General features: G+C 39.8%; 1 protein-coding gene across 4 annotated transcripts in view; it reads right to left on the reverse strand.

The window, feature by feature from the left end:
* The window catches only part of PLD1 (phospholipase D1), a 206978-nt gene that overhangs the window by 127029 nt on the left and 62513 nt on the right, over positions 1–17436 (reverse strand). For all 4 annotated transcript variants that reach the window (XM_047874310.1, XM_047874311.1, XM_047874312.1 and 1 more), the window contains exons 2-3: positions 3311–3501; positions 2923–3050 (exon numbers count right to left, since the gene is read on the reverse strand). In XM_047874310.1, coding sequence (XP_047730266.1) covers positions 2923–3050; positions 3311–3470 — 288 coding nt within the window. In that variant the 5' untranslated portion in view covers positions 3471–3501. The remainder of the gene's footprint in view (positions 1–2922; positions 3051–3310; positions 3502–17436) is intronic.

The raw sequence follows: 17436 nt of genomic DNA on the forward strand, positions 1-17436 counted from the left end.
AAACAAGCTGCCGCATCCTTCTTGAAGATTTTAAAGGTCTGAAATCTGTGGTGCAGCCTACCAGCTGTGATGCCTCAGCCAAGCGTCACTTCTGTCAGACAACATCCCAGCCGAATTATTGGAATTCTCTGGAATTGGAATAATCTGAAGAGTTTTAATAAAGGGACTGCTTATAAAGATGTGATAGGGGTAAGGAAACCATAAAGGAAGGACAGTAACCTGGGACTCTGAAGGCATTCCTAGTCCTGAAGGAACAAGATGCAGGGCCAGGTACGGGAACAAGAAGGGGAGAACCATGTAAGGATGGCTGCCTTGGGGAAAGGGGTGCCTTTGGTCAAGGGACACAGTCAGCCCAAGGTAACCCCAATCTCCTATCTGGGCTCTTCACTGTCTGAGCCCTACCAGAGGACAAAAGCAGAGAGCCCTGAGGGGCAGAGCACACGGTAGAAAAAGGTAGGAGGAGGCACTGGAGGGCAAATGGAAGATCTCCAGCCTGAGAGGGCCTGAAGAACACCTACCTCACTGGGCTGTCACAGAAATGAAAAGAGAAGGGCCTTGCCTTGAGCTAGCACATAGAATGTGTTCAGTAATTAGAAAAAGTGTGTTTTTATTTACCTGGAATCACATTTATACTGCATGACTTTAGTTCATATTTCTTAGTAAACTAAACATGAAGTAGGATAACGATGATCCTTAGCGGGGCGCCTCAGTGACTCAGTCAATTAAGCATCCGACTCTTAATTTCAGCTCAGGTCAGGATCTCACAGTGTGAGATCAAGCCCCACATCGGGTTCTGCAGTAAGAGTGCGGAACCTGCTTAGGATTCTCTCTCTGCCCATCTCCTGCATGCACGTGTGTGCTGTCTCTCGTTTTCTCTCAAAATAAATAAACATTAAAAAGAAATTTAAAAAGATGATCCTTAGCTTTCTCACACAGACTCAGATTAGAATAGGACTAAACCAAATTCACCTAACAGAAGAAGAGTCCAAGCACAGAGAAGTCCCTGGTTTGGGGGTCTTGAATATTTATTTATCTTTGTGAATAACCTTAGGAGACACCTACTATTAATAATAATATGTACTATTAGTGTATGCTTATGTAATACTATAAGGGCCAAGGATGGGCCACCCCAAGATGGGCCACTTTGTCATGAAGACTACTTTGAGTTAAAAACCAGTCGAAACCCAGCAGATCCAGGAAAAGCTCTTTACCTCCCCCTCAAGCACGTAGAAAGAATTGAGCTAGAGGACCTGCTCCAGGAGGAGAGCCACCATCACAGATTATATGATGAACCAGCTATGGTAGACAGGGAAGAACTATCAAAGCCTGTTTGATCAAAGTCCTCCATATGTCCCACTATTTCCAAGTGGCCTGGTAAACATTTGTTACCAAACATTTGCTCTTTGTCATCTCCCCGTGAATTGCATTCCTTCTCTTTGAAGTCCCAGACGTGCCTGTCTTTGGAATTTCCACGTCTGTGTGGATTGCCCATACTTAACGAAAGCAAATTTGACCCATGTTAATGGGTCTCATGTCAATTTGAGTCTTAGTCCAGCTAGGAGGATCTTGGAAACAGACAGAACATTCTTGCTCCCTAACAATACAATATGCAATACCCTTGCATAATGCTGTGTATTATTATTATTATTATTAAGTCCTCATAAGAAACCTATACGGTGGGCACCGTTATATCCATTATTTAGCATTATTCACATGTGAAAACTGACAAACAGAAAGATTAAGTAACTTGTTGGAGATCACAAAGCAAAGACAGGATTTCAACCATGCAGTCTGGCTCTGAAGTCTGTGCATTTCACCCTCTGAGCATGCGTACCCCCTCTGAAGCTAAAAGCTGGTAGGCAAACTAAGAAGGCAAAGGCCACATTAGAGACATTTCTGAGTGCATTGTGCTCAGTGGTATATCAGGGAGGTAGAGACCCCCCTTCATATAAAGGGCCTAAAGGAAAGGCTGCACACAAAGGTGGGTGTTCGGAGTCAGAACATACACACAGGTAGGTCAGGACAGGCCACTAAGCAAAACTATCAGGACCCAGGTAACACATGCCACTCTGCAAAAGACAAGGAGGAAAGGCAGACAGAACCTGTCTCTGGAGAAAGGCTGTTCTACACTTCCCCTGAGGCAGGAGCAAAGGTGGCCTTAGTCTGCCATGGCCAGAGCTCAACCTGAGGGGACAAAGGCCACCTGCCTGTAGCAATGCCCTCTACTTATCAGACTCACAACTGTGATGTACAGTCAGTAACAGAGCAATGGTGGCTCCCCTCACAACCTAGTCTAATCCACACCAAAGAGTGATGCTTTGCTTGATGAAGTCATCTTCATGGAAGCCGCCTTCCAGCATTCAGGCCCCACGAACAGACCTAAAGGACAGGTGCCAGGAGCAGATCAGAGAGCAGTAGAAGATGCCAGCAGTATTCTCTCAGCACCATCTCTGGGTAATGACACTGGTCGGTCCAACACCCTGGCTTTTTTTCTTTTTCTTTCAAGAGCCAGGCAGCATCATTATTTTCTTGCTAAACCAGCATTAGGAAAGCTAAACTCTTCCTTGGCTTCTATGTGACGGTCTAGATAGAATGGTGATGCCCCAAGAGCCCACGTTAAACAGAAAATCGAGGAGAGAGGAGGACTAGGAGTGGCACTCAGCAATTTATCAAAGTTATAAATTGCCTTAGGTGTGTATTTAAAAAAAAAAAAAAAAGCATTTTCCAGAATGAGGAAAAAGGCATATGAGAATCAAGACTAAATGGAAAGCAAATTCTTGAGAGATGAATAGGACTGACAAGAGATTTGGAAAAAAAAAAAAAAGCTAAAAACATATCATAGCTATGAGGAAGGAAAATGGAAGTCAGTGTGTTAATTGGTATACGTGGACCAATACAAGGTGAGTCCATAAACGCTCTGACCCTTGTTGTAGATGTAAAGCGCTCCACTTCCAGAACTTGGGCTTTTATTGGACAGCCGGTGAGATACGTCTGTATATTAGGCTCCTTAAATCCTTGAGTCTTATAAATAGCAGAGAAAGGAATACACACTAAAAAATAAACAAGTAAATAAAGTTATTGCAAGGACACAATGATATTGTAAGAATACACGATATTAGCATAACTTGCCTTTTATGGGCATCTGTTTAAGAATCATAACCTGCTACAACAAGAATACAGCTAGTGAAATGGTCTCAGCCCAGGGTAGGACATCAGCAAGGATGATCAATCATTTGCTGGTTATTTCAAATCTGCTCTCTGCCAGGCAACTCTGAGAAACTCTCTTCTCGCTCAGACCACCAGTCTTTACCTTCCTGTATCTTGGGATCGCTGGGAGACACATCATAATCCACCTCTTCTCCCTCAAAGTGCAGCTCCCGTGTGTCCAGATTTTCTATCAAATTACTCATGTCAGCAGCGATTTTCTGCAGTGCAGAGGTATTTACTCTTGGCTCATTTTTCAGTGACATGTTGGCTTCAGACAGGGTAAGAGCAAAGGGGCTGGGAAAAAAAAGGGGGGTTACAAGGATTTATTATTTTGGTCAAATAAAACCCTATTCTACAATATGAATCCAGGCTTAGATACAGCATATGGAAACAAGTCAACTAGCTCTGTGTGAGCCCCAGTTTAGTCAAACAATGTTTTCATTTATTTTCCTCTTTAACATTTAAAAGATTCCTAGCCTGTAAATTAAATTGGAGTGAGATCCTTAATCACAAGCAAGTACGAAAGAGAAACACTACATTGAATAAATGCCAGCATAGCTTTCACCCAATTTCATTAAGTTGGATAAATGAGGAGACTCCAGGGTGACTGGTTTGGGCATGGTTATTCAGAGAAAATAAATTGATACTTAACTCTAACAAACACACGGAAAAATATCACGTGAAATTAAGCAACTTTAAATATTTTCTAAAGACATTTTAGGGCATTTTACAACAATTTCAATAAGCAGATTTAAGACATTTTCATGACAGCATAACCTTTTCCACATTTCCTCTGTAGGTGATATCCCAAGCAAAGTGTAAATACTATCTTTTCGAAACATGAGGTTCGGGCCGTGACTTTCCATGACTTATAATAATGTACATGTCTTGAAAGGTAATGATTAGTCTACCTATTCTGAAAGATACTGGAGGTGCTCAAATCGTACTTCTCTCCTTTTTGAAGAAAACCAGTTCTATCTCATTTCGACATTTAATAACACAAGTCTTTACACATCAGTACCCAGGGAAGAAGAGTTCATATTCATATAGATTTTATTTTTCCTTTAAAATACTAAGATTTAAACCTTGAGCGCCATCCTCAGAGCTGAGTGACAAATTCATACTGCTGGAAAGAATCGCTCTGTTACAGCCCGGCCCTAAAACAGCAGGTTTTTCATACCAGCAATTCCACCACACATGTCCATTCATTCCTGCAAATCACAAACATTTACTGAGCGTCTGCCATTCACTGTGAGAGGCAATGAGGAAATCTGTAAAGATGAATAAGGCTGGTCCCTGCAGTTAAGGAGCTCCTGACATGGGTGAGAGGAATAAGCTACATAACCCCAAATTCATTCCTGGCCTCCTCCAAGGTCCAAAGCCTTCCTGAGAACGACATGTGCTGAGTGGAAGACCCTTGGCCAGGTTCTCTCCTACAGGTGTGATCAAGAAGCTGGGGGTCTCTGTGGGAAACGCTAAGAGAGTCTTGGCCAAACTTGGACAGCCCTTACTGTAATCCGTCAAGTCTCAGGAACCTATACTGCCGTGTCTGGTAGAAAGAGATTTTGTTTGGAAATTCAGAAGATTGGGCTGGAGGAATGTGGCTCTGGTTTGGCCAGAGATACATAATTAATATGACAAAGTTCTCTGTGAAGTATGTAATCAATCATGTTTCTTTCTCCACGTTGGCCGTAAGGAAGCTTGCAGCCGTATCGATGGCCCACTATTAGCAAAACACAGGCCTATCCTTGCCTACATCACTTCCCTTCAACTTTCTTCTCCACTTCTCACTTATATTATAATAACAGTTTACGTGTACCAATCACTTCATATGTACCTGGCTTGGTGATAAGTCCTTTTTATACATTATCATGTTTATCATCAATAATAATCTATGAAGTTTTGTTATTTCCATTGAAGATGACGGAAGTTTATCAACCCCTCTTTACAGATAAAAACACTGAGGCATAGAGAGATTACGTAATTTGCGTCCAAAGTCACAGAGCTAGTAAGTAGTGAACGGATTTAAAAACCAGGTCTCTCTGACCCAAAAGCTGATCTTCTCAACCACAGTCTTTACCTTTCCATATAGTTTTGGTAGATAAGTAAATGCCCCTGGAACAGATGGAAGTTTCAGTAAAACAAGTGCTCTTGGGCAAGATTCAAATGGGAAGAATAGGAAATGACCTCCTCTTGATGCTCAGCACCTCGGGATGGGCCCATTTACACTCTCAGGGCCTTGGTAACTCCTCTTGGTAATAAACTAAGGAGGTTGAGCCATCTCCTCTAAGGTCCTTTTAACACTGGAACCTTAACTATAGACCAAAAAATGCTATATATATTACTCAGCTTCCCCTTATAATGTACTTACTTTAACCTAAGAAATTAACCCAAGTAGTTCTTCATATGAATACGAGAAGCAGGTGGCAGATGTTTCCTAATCTGCATAATTTAATGACTGTCTGTTCAGCTTCCATCGAGGAGCTTGTTGCCTCTGGTCACAATTAAAATATTAATTTCCTTCCTTCTCGATTCAACAAACACTTACTAGATGCCAACTGTGAGCCAGGTTTTGCTTTATTTAAAATACAAGGTAATGAGAAACTTAAAGGAAATGAGACAAGGAAAAACAAGTAAGAAATTACATCATATCGTTGCTACTCATGAATTTGTAAGCCCTTTTCTATTGATTAAACTGTCTTATGGTTAACTCTGCCAACTTTCCTAGCACAGCAAAGGAAAACAAGGGTTATTCCAATGACTTTTCTCTTGGACAGAGTGTCTGTTAAAATGCATGTTAAATTTAAGATATAAAGACTAGAATAATTATACACTGCAAGATAACTGGAATAAATAGTACAGAGTCACTAGATCAAGCTAAAATAAAAATCATTTTTCAAAAAGAAAGAAAAGCATATAAACTTGTAAAAAATTTAAGAGTGAGAAAAGAAGCAGAAAGGAAGCCTCTTATCATTTATATTCAAGTTTTTACTATGTGCTAATAAGCACAATTTTAGCACACTTATTTAATACAATACTACCTGGTATTTATGATTATTCTGAAAGAGTTAGATAAGGAACTTGCCCAAGGTCACGCAACTTGTGTCAGTGTTGAATTCACTTATTTATAAAGCAGATTTTCTGGCCCTGAAATCTCACAGACTTGGTTATAGAAGTTCATAATTACTGATTTTATTTAATGGGTTGAATGTCTATAAATTAATCTTTTCTATAAAGTTTAAGTATCATAACAACAAAAGATGTTATCTACTTCAACCACTATACCTTGGAAGGAATCCTACTAACTCTATAGTCATTATAATTAATAGAAACATACCCCAAAGTCTCCTATATTTCTTCTCAGCCTATTTTTGTGGTTCATAATATTTTATAAGATCACATGGAGTTTCAGTGGACCCAAACGGTTTGCAGATTTTTTTTCTAAGCTTTTGTGAAAACTTTACAATTTAATAATCAAAATGAACCAAATTATTTGTCTATCACTGCCTTCACTCATGTCCGTGGTTGCTTTGTGTTGAATTTTTATCCATCAATTGTATTGCTGCTTTCATTCTTGAATATCAAACTGTAAGGCCATCGACACTCCTATGTTGTCAAATCTTAACTTATTAGCCGATGTTTTCTCTCATCCAAAATAATCTATAACGGTGGGTGAGCAGCTGCCACAGTTACAGTCCATCTTAACCAGCAATGGGATGAGACCTTCAGTGTTTACCCTTGAGATAATGTAATTGATTTCATTATCTCCTTATAAAATTATACTGCAAGATCATTATCTCTCTTGGTACCAAGTAGAGATGGTGCCCATGGAGCAGTAACGGCAGCTGTGTTTTATTTTTGTTTGCATCTCTATCTGGAAAGTAAATAGGGTTGTTTTTTTTCTTTTCTGGTATCGAATACTAGAATTAAAATTTTTTGCAGGGAACATTTAATTACTTCCCGTTATTCAGGGGTGAAATCAGAGAACTCTAGAGTTTTTTCTGATCTTCATTTTCAACGTCACTGGAAAATAGGACATCAAAGGAAGCAGATATTTTCCTATCTGATAGTGTGTGTGTGTATATATATATATATATATATATATATATATATATACACATATATATATTTGTATATATTAGTAAATATATATATATATTTGATAGTCTTATTGTATTTTAGCGAAGGCAATGCATATATATATATACAATAATATATATATAATATATATATGCAATGCCTTCGCTAAAATACAATAAGACACTATATATAATATATATATGCAATGCCTTCACTAAAATACAATCAGACTATCAAATATAACTACTAATATTAAAATAAATATTAACATTACTCAATATTAGCTGAGTACATACTAAATGCCAGCCACTATTCAAAAAGATTAATCGCATGATCTCCTTGAATCCTCACAATAACCTTAGGAGCTGAGTCCTATTCTTACCCCCATTTTTAAGATGAGAAGCTTAGATGGGCAACTTGCCCAGAGCCGTGCAGCTGGGAAGTGATGGAGCTGGACCCAACCCTGGTCGATCTGGCTCCAAAGTCCAGCTACTTAACCAGCCAGAAGTAGAACTGAGGCTAGCAGGAGGGACAGACACTGAAGACTTTCACTCCCATTTTACATGCTCATAGAATAAAAACAGTTCAAAAAGGAACAACAGTAACCCAAAACTTAACACTCATTTTGTGAAGGTAACCGATTTACTTCTTGTTTCCCTTTCTAACAGAACATGCAGAGTTCCCCATATTTTTTTCCAATACATTATTTGTGCTTACCTAGAGAAATAAATGGAATGGATTTCCAAACCAAGAATCATGTTTGAACGTGAAATGAATTATAATTAGATCATTTAAAACCAAACTGAGTCATGGGGATTTCTTGTTTTCCCATTTTTCATTATGATGAAATTAATTGGTGGACCCATACTACATAACCTCCCCCAAACACATTATATAGCAATGATTTGTACAGAACTGACTCGATGTTCCTTGAAATGCAAACATCGTAAATGTGGATTCAAGTACTGAACTCAATCTCTGGTGACACAGTAAACCTTGGATAAATATTTTTTTAGTTGAGCTGACTTTGGATAAAGTAAATGATATTATCATAGTTTACATTCCAGATGATATATTTTGAGAAAAATAACACAACAAAAAAATTTTAAAAAAATTCTTGGTGTTTACTTGGATCTTTGATTTTTTTTTTTTTAATAAAAGAACATTAGTTCCACAAATATCAATGGAGGGCTTATTATGCACCTTGGGCAGATAATTAAATGTCCGTGGTGGAGGGGACAGGCCAGATGACCATGGTTGTTCTACCCTTTTTATCAGTGTAACCTGGGCAACCCGCAGCCTCCAGGGTTTCAGCATCTCATCTGTAAAATGTAAACAGTGCCACCTATACTTCCCACCTCAGGAAGCTTGAGGAACCAGTGTCATAATGCACACACATCTACAGGCCCAAGTAATCTAGGTTGCTAATATTCCCTTGAATTCTATTAACAGGTGGCCCCTGAAAATTAACCTTAGGAAAGTTTCTTTCATTTCAGTATTTTTCAGGGCTGACAGGCTAGGAAATATCCTGCCTTTCATCTCTTAGTTAGCTCCCAAATTAATGTACCATCTAGCAACTGTCTTCCTGGATGGGCTCCTCTAAGACTAGGGCTCTCCCATTTAACCAGTCCTGAAATTTTCTGGACTCAATTCCCCCATTTGGAGAGAAGCCACCAAGACTTTGAGTGAAAAAAACAATCACCAGGCATTAAGCAGTCAAGCCCAGTTAATGCATTTCCCGTTCTCTGCACATCTCCCTGGCCTCATCTTCCTCTCCCTGGCTGGTAAGGCATTACAGTGTCCCTTGTGTCTGTGGCAGTGACTCCTGCTCCCTTTTAGGTCCAGTACCCTTTGTGGCTTTGATGAGATTTATGGACCCCCAACCCCAGAAAAAAAATGAATATATCCTGACACACAGTATTTTGCATATATTTTCATAGGTTCATGGATGTCCCTTTCAAAACCTTAGTTTAAGAAGCCCTTCCACTGAGCAGTAATCATGAGCTGAGGTGCTGATGCATCCCTCGTCCCACCAGATGAGGACACTCTAAGGTGTGGGAGGGTGAGAGCCAGACTGTTTACTCCTGACACCTTGCTGAGCACCTGCTCAATCAATATTTATTGATTAAATGACTTCATCAGTGAGCTATCTACTGAGAAACCAGTCAGCTCCAGGTTATCCAGTGAATGCCACAAAGACATTTCCTTCATATACCACAGATACTCTCAGATGGAAAAGCCATCTGGTTGAAAGAACTCCAAGAGGAATATAACCTGCAAGAAATACACAGGCTGCTGAAGCAGTAGCAAATAAGACAGTGAACTGCTATCAGAGCTAACTGTGTGCCAGGCTTCCACCAAGAGCTTTTCACGTGTCCTCACAACAAGGTCATGATGGAGGTATGGCTGCTATTCCCCCTTTACAGATAACAAGACAGGCTGACCAAGGTGACAAGTCCGAAGGTCAGTAAGTCAGCTCTCAGCACAGCTCTGGCTGACTCGAAAGCCATCCCCCTGTTCTGCTTCCGTGTTCTGCTTGTACCCATATCAGGAAAAGGAGATGCTCTGTGGAATCATAGTCCCTTCTGTGCATAGCCTTTGAACTCAGACTTGCTGTCACTTCTATGGTTCCAGGAACTATAAGTATGATTCCCAAACACTATCCTCCCCCTCTGAGTTTCAGATCTGATCTGACCTTAGGGCCCCCAGAGCCTAGCAATCTCCCGTTTGCTTATCCTTCCTTCCTGGTTTCCTATCACAGCCTCCATTTGGTCTAACACTGACACTGCTATCCTCCCTGAGGGTCAAGATTGCAGATGATGGTGCTAAATAACCTAGACTCACTGTGCCCACGGGACAAGAGTTGGAAACCATGCGTTCTCCCTTTTCCCTAGTTAAAAAGAAAAACAGAATCTATAATTACACAAAACAAATTTTAGAGTGGAATCATTTCTTGATTCTCATGATTTTCCCTGAATCCTTTAACCTCCTTGGATGGCCTCTCTTCTCTGCCATAAGCTTTCTTAGCCATTTCCGTTGACATGCCCTAGGGTTAAATATTCCCCTTTGCTGTAGTACCAGCCTCCTTTGGTTCATCTCAGTCATAACTTTGAATTCAAGTGGATGTTTTATTTCCAGAGGCAAATACAAGTGTTAAGGGAAAGTGATCTCTATTTCAAATATAGGTAGATAGGAGAGTATTCCCTGTCATTTATTGCCTATTCTGGGCCAAGCACTAAAGGCACGTTACGTATATTTCTTCTAATTCGCGTGATAATCTCACTTAGAATTGAGGACAGAAGCTTACTGAGGCTTACAGAGGTGAGTGGCAAGGCTGGTCCCGGGGCAGAGGCCACACTGATGGTTCCACACTGCCCGCCTCCCCAGCCTCTGCCATTGGGCTCCACGGAGATACACATCACTGCCACTGTCCCCTCTTCTCCTCACACCACCATCCATCTCTGCCTCCTTCAGGCTGACGGCAGGGCTCCTGCACAGCATGCACAGCACATGGTCCAGCAGAAACTGGTGTGGCTCCAGCACCCCAGCTCCACCCACCTCTGGCCAGACCCACAGAGACACTGGCTCATCCTCAGGCTTCTGGATTCTGAGGCAGCAGTGCTACACTAGAGCTGGAACCCAGTCACCTCCAGAGTTGTGTGTATGGGCAGAGGGAGCATGGGGAACTGAGTTACACAGCCTATGAGATCAGGGGAGTTAAGGTGCTGGTGGACACATGACCCTCCCCTCCCTGCCTGACTGCACTGAGCACAGCCAAGCTAGAAGCTTTCTATGTGACTGAGCAACGGGGTGATTTTCTTGTGAAGCTATGGCAGCCAGGCAATGCACCACCTTTCATGCTCCTTCCCTGTCTCTTCCCTTCAACCCTCACTCTTGCTGCTGGATAAAGCCCACCATGCAACCTTAGCTCAGACTCTATTATCCAGGAAACTTGGACTAGGGTAGTGTTGAAACCAACAGGAACCATGAGCCATCCTGCCTCCTGCAGACATCCATTCTGTGAAGTTACTGGTAATAATAAAAAGAAAACTTGCATGGCGCTTTTGTGTCAGACACTGATCTAGGAGGTTCGCCTGCATTAACTCCACCGCCTTTACTATTCCTAGCCCCTTTTGACAGACAAGGCAACTGAGGGCACAGACAGGCTAAATGACTAGCTCAAGGTCACACAGAAATCTGACGGGAGACAACTGCCTCGTTTGCTCCTATTGTTGCCTTGACTAACCTGGACAAAGTCACTTTAGTGCTCAGTTTCCTCACCTAAACACTGAAATGAATACAACAGAGACATTATTGGAAAAAAGACTCCCCTTTCAGCATCACTAAATGCCAGAGAAAACAATACATTCTAAGCAACCCCATCCAGGAGATAAAAACCTACCCCAAATGTCAAGGGAATTTAGATGTTCTGAGCAAACAGCTAAGTAAGATTTGCTCCTGCTTCTATTAATGGCAATACATATAAACAATTGTATTTGGAGGGGAGGGCCCCCTCTTAATTCCAAAGTTTATTAAGTGTATGTGAGAGACTTTGTATAAGCACTAGATTGACTTAAATCAATAAGAATCCCACAGGGAAAATTCTTTATTAAAATATAAAGGTATATTATTTATTAAAATAAAAAGGTAATTAACACGGCTTAAAAACTGTGATCAGACTTCTGAAAATAACATCATCTTGTGTTTATGGGCAATTTTTTTATGGCCAAGAGCAGAATACCTATGTATTGTGCTGGGTCTATAGGAGAGGAAGCTAACTACACATGAATTTATAGGAACAAATAATGTGCTCCTTGAAAAACTAAGTAAACCTTTTTCTCAGTAAGGTAGACTTAGACCACCAATGATTCAGTGCATGCACATGAAAAAAATACATACTTTTTCCAAAATAAAAATGGTTTTAAGAACATTTTTCTTTCACTGGCTCAAAATATTAAATATTAGTTTTAGTGGGTGCATGTTGGTTTTGATAAGAACACATGTTGATTAAGAAGCTAAACTGTGAATTCAAAGGTTTGACTTTATCATTTTCTACTATAATTGCTTCCTTTTTTCTTAAAACTGATCTTTGCATCTTATGATGGCAGCCCCATTCAGGAAGAACCTGCATTCCCTCATGTAGACTTTGTCATTAAAGTTCTTTCCAGCTGTCTAAACTTCTTATGAATCCTCCCTTTCACTTCTCTCCAAAGGAAGAAACAACTTCCTTCTGAGTGAGTTGAGGCAAAACTGAGCATTTTCTGTGATATCCCACAAATCTCGCCAATGAGAAGAATGGAGCTGGCAAACACATGTGTAGACTCCTCCAGACATTCCCCCGTGCTAATGAGCCCTCAAATTTTGTCATGGCTGCTGATAAACACAGCAAAGTCTTATTTTTTTTACCCATTCACATACTTAGAAAAAATGTCTGTGGAGGCAGCAGACTATCACTGAAGGTATGTGATTTTGAGTCAAACAGCTTGAATTCTGAATCTCCTTATGCTGAAACAAGTCTCTAAATCTCTACATCTCTAAGTCTCAGTCTCCTAATCTATAAATGGGTAATGCTGTTGGAAGTAAAGAATTGGAAGAATTAAATGATATAAAGTGAGTGGCTTGGAGTTGGGGCTCTAACAGATGCTGAAATAATGTTAGTTATGCCTCTGACCAAGTCCCTGGTACCCACATCGGAGCCCAGTCCTCTCCTGAGGACAAGAACTAGCAGTCAGAATTGAATTCTGAGGATGGTCTGATGTCACACACTATAGAAAACACTGCCACGGGGCGCCTGGGTGGCGCAGTCGGTTAAGCGTCCGACTTCAGCCAGGTCACGATCTCGCAGTCCGTGAGTTCGAGCCCCGCCTGGAGCCTGTTTCCGATTCTGTGTCTCCCTCTCTCTCTGCCCCTCCCCCGTTCATGCTCTGTCTCTCTCTGTCCCAAAAATAAATAAACGTTGAAAAAAAAAATTTTTAAAAAGAAAACACTGCCACAAATGTCTGAAAACAAAATGGATTAAGCTAATGTAGCTGTCTCTTTCCCAGTACAAACACAGAATTGCTGAATAAACTGTAATCATATTTTAAAAATACTTAGTTAAGGATAAAAGCTAAGGCAGCAACAACAAAAGCAATCATGAAGGAAAACCTTCAATTTGCAAGGATGAAGAAACAAATGAAAGTCAGATGAGTATACTGGAACTGAAGCTGAAGGCGCCCAGGGGTTTTGGTCTTGGATAAAAGAGCTGAGATTACAGGTCTGTCCCCACATGAATGTTAGCAGACATGACCCCAGGACGATAGGAGGCAGGTGCCTGGAAGCTGGACTCCCCGAATAACCTAGAGCCTCAAAGAGTTACACTGTTTAAAAGAGACTAGAAGAACTGTACCCAGCAGCCCTGGGCAGAAACTGCATGGAACTGAGGTAACTACAAAATGAGAAACTTTATATAAAACTGATCTAGGATTCCAATTTCTGGCTTTCACTGATGGTGGTGTAGCTAGCCCCTATTAGATCTGCCAGCCATCCCGCAGATGAGGACTACCAATTCAATTATAAAAAAAAATAACTGGCTACAGAACAACCAGAAAGAAGCAGGAAATGGAAAGTAATCTACATTTGGAAGAAAAGAATGGCACCGCTTTTGTCTAAAGGCAGACTAAGTCCAAGCCAGGTTGGGTGACTAAAACTCAGAAAATCCATAATCCTGCTGGCTTGGTGAACCAGATAACAGGCTTCCTGGCTTTCACAGCAGCTGAAAACTGAAGTGGGAAACCTTGGAAAGGAGAGCCACAGAGGAGGAGTGTCAAATTCTGCACAGGCTGACTTTGAACCATGCAGGCGTGGGTACACTCCAAAGCAACTCAGTACCAAAGTGACTTCAACAGAGGTTTCTGCAGCTGCCCACCACAGGAAAGGCAGAGTTTGGAGTTTAAGTCCAGCCAAATCAACTGCCCACTCAAAAACCAAAAAAAAAAAAAAAAAGCAAACAAACAAAAAAAAAACCTCTTGAACAGAACTGAATTGAGCTTCTACAATATCTCAGTCAAAATGTCACCTAAAACTATTGGACATGGATATAGAAACAGAAAAACGTGACTCATCCTGAAGAGAAAAGGCTATTGTTAATGAAGACTCATTCTAAGATGTTAAAATCAACTGATAAGGATTTTAAAGCAACTATTATAATAAGCTCAAGAATGTAAAGGGAATCTCAATAAAAGAAAAATTCATTGGATGGGCTTAACAGAATAGCAATGACAGAAGAAAGAATCCGTGAAATTGAAGACAGATCACTAGAAATTATCCAATCTGAAGAACAAATGAAGGGGAGGGGGAAGGTTTCTAATAAATGAGCAAAGCCCCAGTGACTTATGTGATAACATCAAAAGATCCAACATACATGTAATTTCAGGCCCAGAAAGTTGGGCTAGAGAAAAAATGAGGGCAAAAAAAAAGTTTAAAGAAATAATGGCCACAAATTTTATCAAATTTGGTAAACAAAATAAATTTACAGATTGAGGAAATTTGGTGAATCCCAAGCAGGAATAAATACAAAGAAAATCACATCTATGCACAATAAAGCCAAGCTGCTAGCATATAAAGAAAAGAGAATGTCAAAAGCAGCCAGACAAAAATGACTTACAAAATTTAAGAGAACCATACTAAGGACCACTCATCTCTCATCAGAAACAAATGGAGGCTATAAGACAATAAAATTATATCCCCAAACTTGATAAATATGGAACCAAATAAATGAATGTATGTTATTTTTCCTGAAACTAATCTACTAATTCAAATTTCAAAGAATTTCTCAGAGAACTTGACAATATGACCCTAAAATTCATAACAGAAGAGAATTAAGAATAGGCAAATAAGCCTTGTCCAACCAGATATCAAGAATTATTATAGGGGTGCCTGGGTGGCTCAGTCAGTTAAGCATCCAACTCTTGGTTTTGGCTCAGGTCACAATCTTACTTTGTGAGTTCAAACCCCACACTGGGCTCTGCACTGACAAGGAAGAGCCTGTTTGGGATTCTCTCTCCCTCTCTCTGTCCCTCCCCAGTTCTCTCTCTCTCTCTCTCTCTCTCTCTCTCTCTCTCTGTCCCTCCCCAGTTCTCTCTCTCTCTCTCTCTCTCTCTCTCTGTCCCTCCCCAGTTCTCTCTCTCTCTCTCTCTCTCTCTCTCTGTCCCTCCCTAGTTCTTTCTCTCTCTCTCTCTTCTCTCAACAAATAAACTTAAAAAAAAAAAAGCTGGAGAGATTAAAATGGTATGGTACTAACAGAGAAAGAGACACAGAGAACCAAATAGTGACCCCCAAAACAAACCTATGCATATACAGGTCTTGGTTTATGACGAGAGTGGCATGGAAAACAATTAGTAAAGAAAGAATAAACCCTCAATAAATAATGCTAGCACTACCAGCAATTCACAAAGAAATACACAATAAAATTAGTTCTCTATCTCACAGCTCCCATAAGAATAATTTCTATGTTGATTAATGTCCTAAATATGAATAAGGAAAATATTAACCTACAGAAGAATGTCTTTATGACCTCAGGGTCACAAAAGAATCTTAACAAGACATAAAAGGCATAAACCATGAAGGAAAAGCTAATAAATTTAACTACACTAAAATTTAAAACTTGTTACACAAATGGCAAAATTAAACAACAAATCCAAGTTTGGAGAAGATATACATAGAATATACAAAGTACTCCTATAAATACATAAAGAAGAAGATCCAAAGGCCAACAGGAAATAAACCAGGAATATACACAGGCAACTCACAGAGGAAGAATTCTAAATTTACAGTGAATCTTTATAAATGTTTAACCTTTCCAGTAATCAGAGAAGTCATATTAAAACAGTAAGATACTTTTTCATATCCATTGAATTAGGAAAATTTTTGCAAGTCAGAAATTATAATGTATCAGTAAGGTAATGGAACTCTCATGCACTGCTTGATAGAAATGGGAGTTAAAATAACCCATTGGAAAGATATTTGGCAATAAACTTGAAGAAGGCATAAACTACTGCCAGCAATTCTCCCCCTAAATATATTCCCCAAGAAACTCAACGATGGGTGAGTTTACATAAGAAAATGTATTGTGAATGAGCACTGAAGCACTGTTCACAGTAAAGAAAACTGGACAAGAGTGTCCATTTATCAGAGAATGAATAAATAATATTTTTAATGAAATACTATACAACAGAGAAAATAAATGGATCAGAACTACATGTATCAACATGAATAAATCTCAACACAAAGTTTGGTGAAAAAAAAAGACATCTTAGAATTTTTGTTTAAGATTAAAAAATACACAGCACAATCCTGTATGTTGTCCATTGACATATGTAGAAGTAGGACATAAAAGGAATTGAGGAAATAATATACAACAACTTCAGAAGAGTAGTCACCTTTAGAGAGCAAGGATGGGAAAGAGTGCAATTAGGAAGGGGTACTGAGAGGATTTAATATACCCGTAACATTTTCTTTGCTTCTTATTTCAATTCAGAAGGATATAGGTCTAAATAATAAAACCTGTTAAATCTGGATGTCATAGGTACATAGGTTTTTGTTTCCTAAATGTTAATCTGTACTTTTGAAACATTTCATTTAAGACAAATTTAAAAACTATCAAATATAAGTGACATTTTACTAATGTCTTTAAATCCAATCTTGGTTAATTATTGTTACATTCTTTGCAAAAATGAAATTCACTATTCTTTCTATATTCAGCCGATACCGGGGACCCACTAACAAGGTAATATGTAAAATACTGTGAAGTGCTTTGTTCCACAACATCCCTCACCCACCCTCGGGAATGCTTGTATATTTGTAAACTCTAATCTGATTTACCCTAAAAATCAACAGTTGGCATGCACAAATGTTGGCCATGTTTGGGGACTGGTTCAACACCAATGCTAAAAAGATAAAGTTAAATGGGCCTGTACTGGAACTGAAAGCAAATCTGGCCTTTATTTTATTTTATTGAGAGGCGGGGAGGGGGGGGGAGAGAGAGAGAGAAAACGCATGTGTGAGTGGGGGCGGAGGGGAAGGGACAGAGGGAGGGAGAGAGAGGTGGGGAGAGAAAGAGAGAGAGAGAGACAGAGAGAGAGAGAATCTTAAGCAGGCTCCATGTTCAGC

Source organism: Prionailurus viverrinus, chromosome C2, assembly GCF_022837055.1.
Source record: "Prionailurus viverrinus isolate Anna chromosome C2, UM_Priviv_1.0, whole genome shotgun sequence".
In the NCBI taxonomy this organism is placed as follows: domain Eukaryota; kingdom Metazoa; phylum Chordata; class Mammalia; order Carnivora; family Felidae; genus Prionailurus; species Prionailurus viverrinus.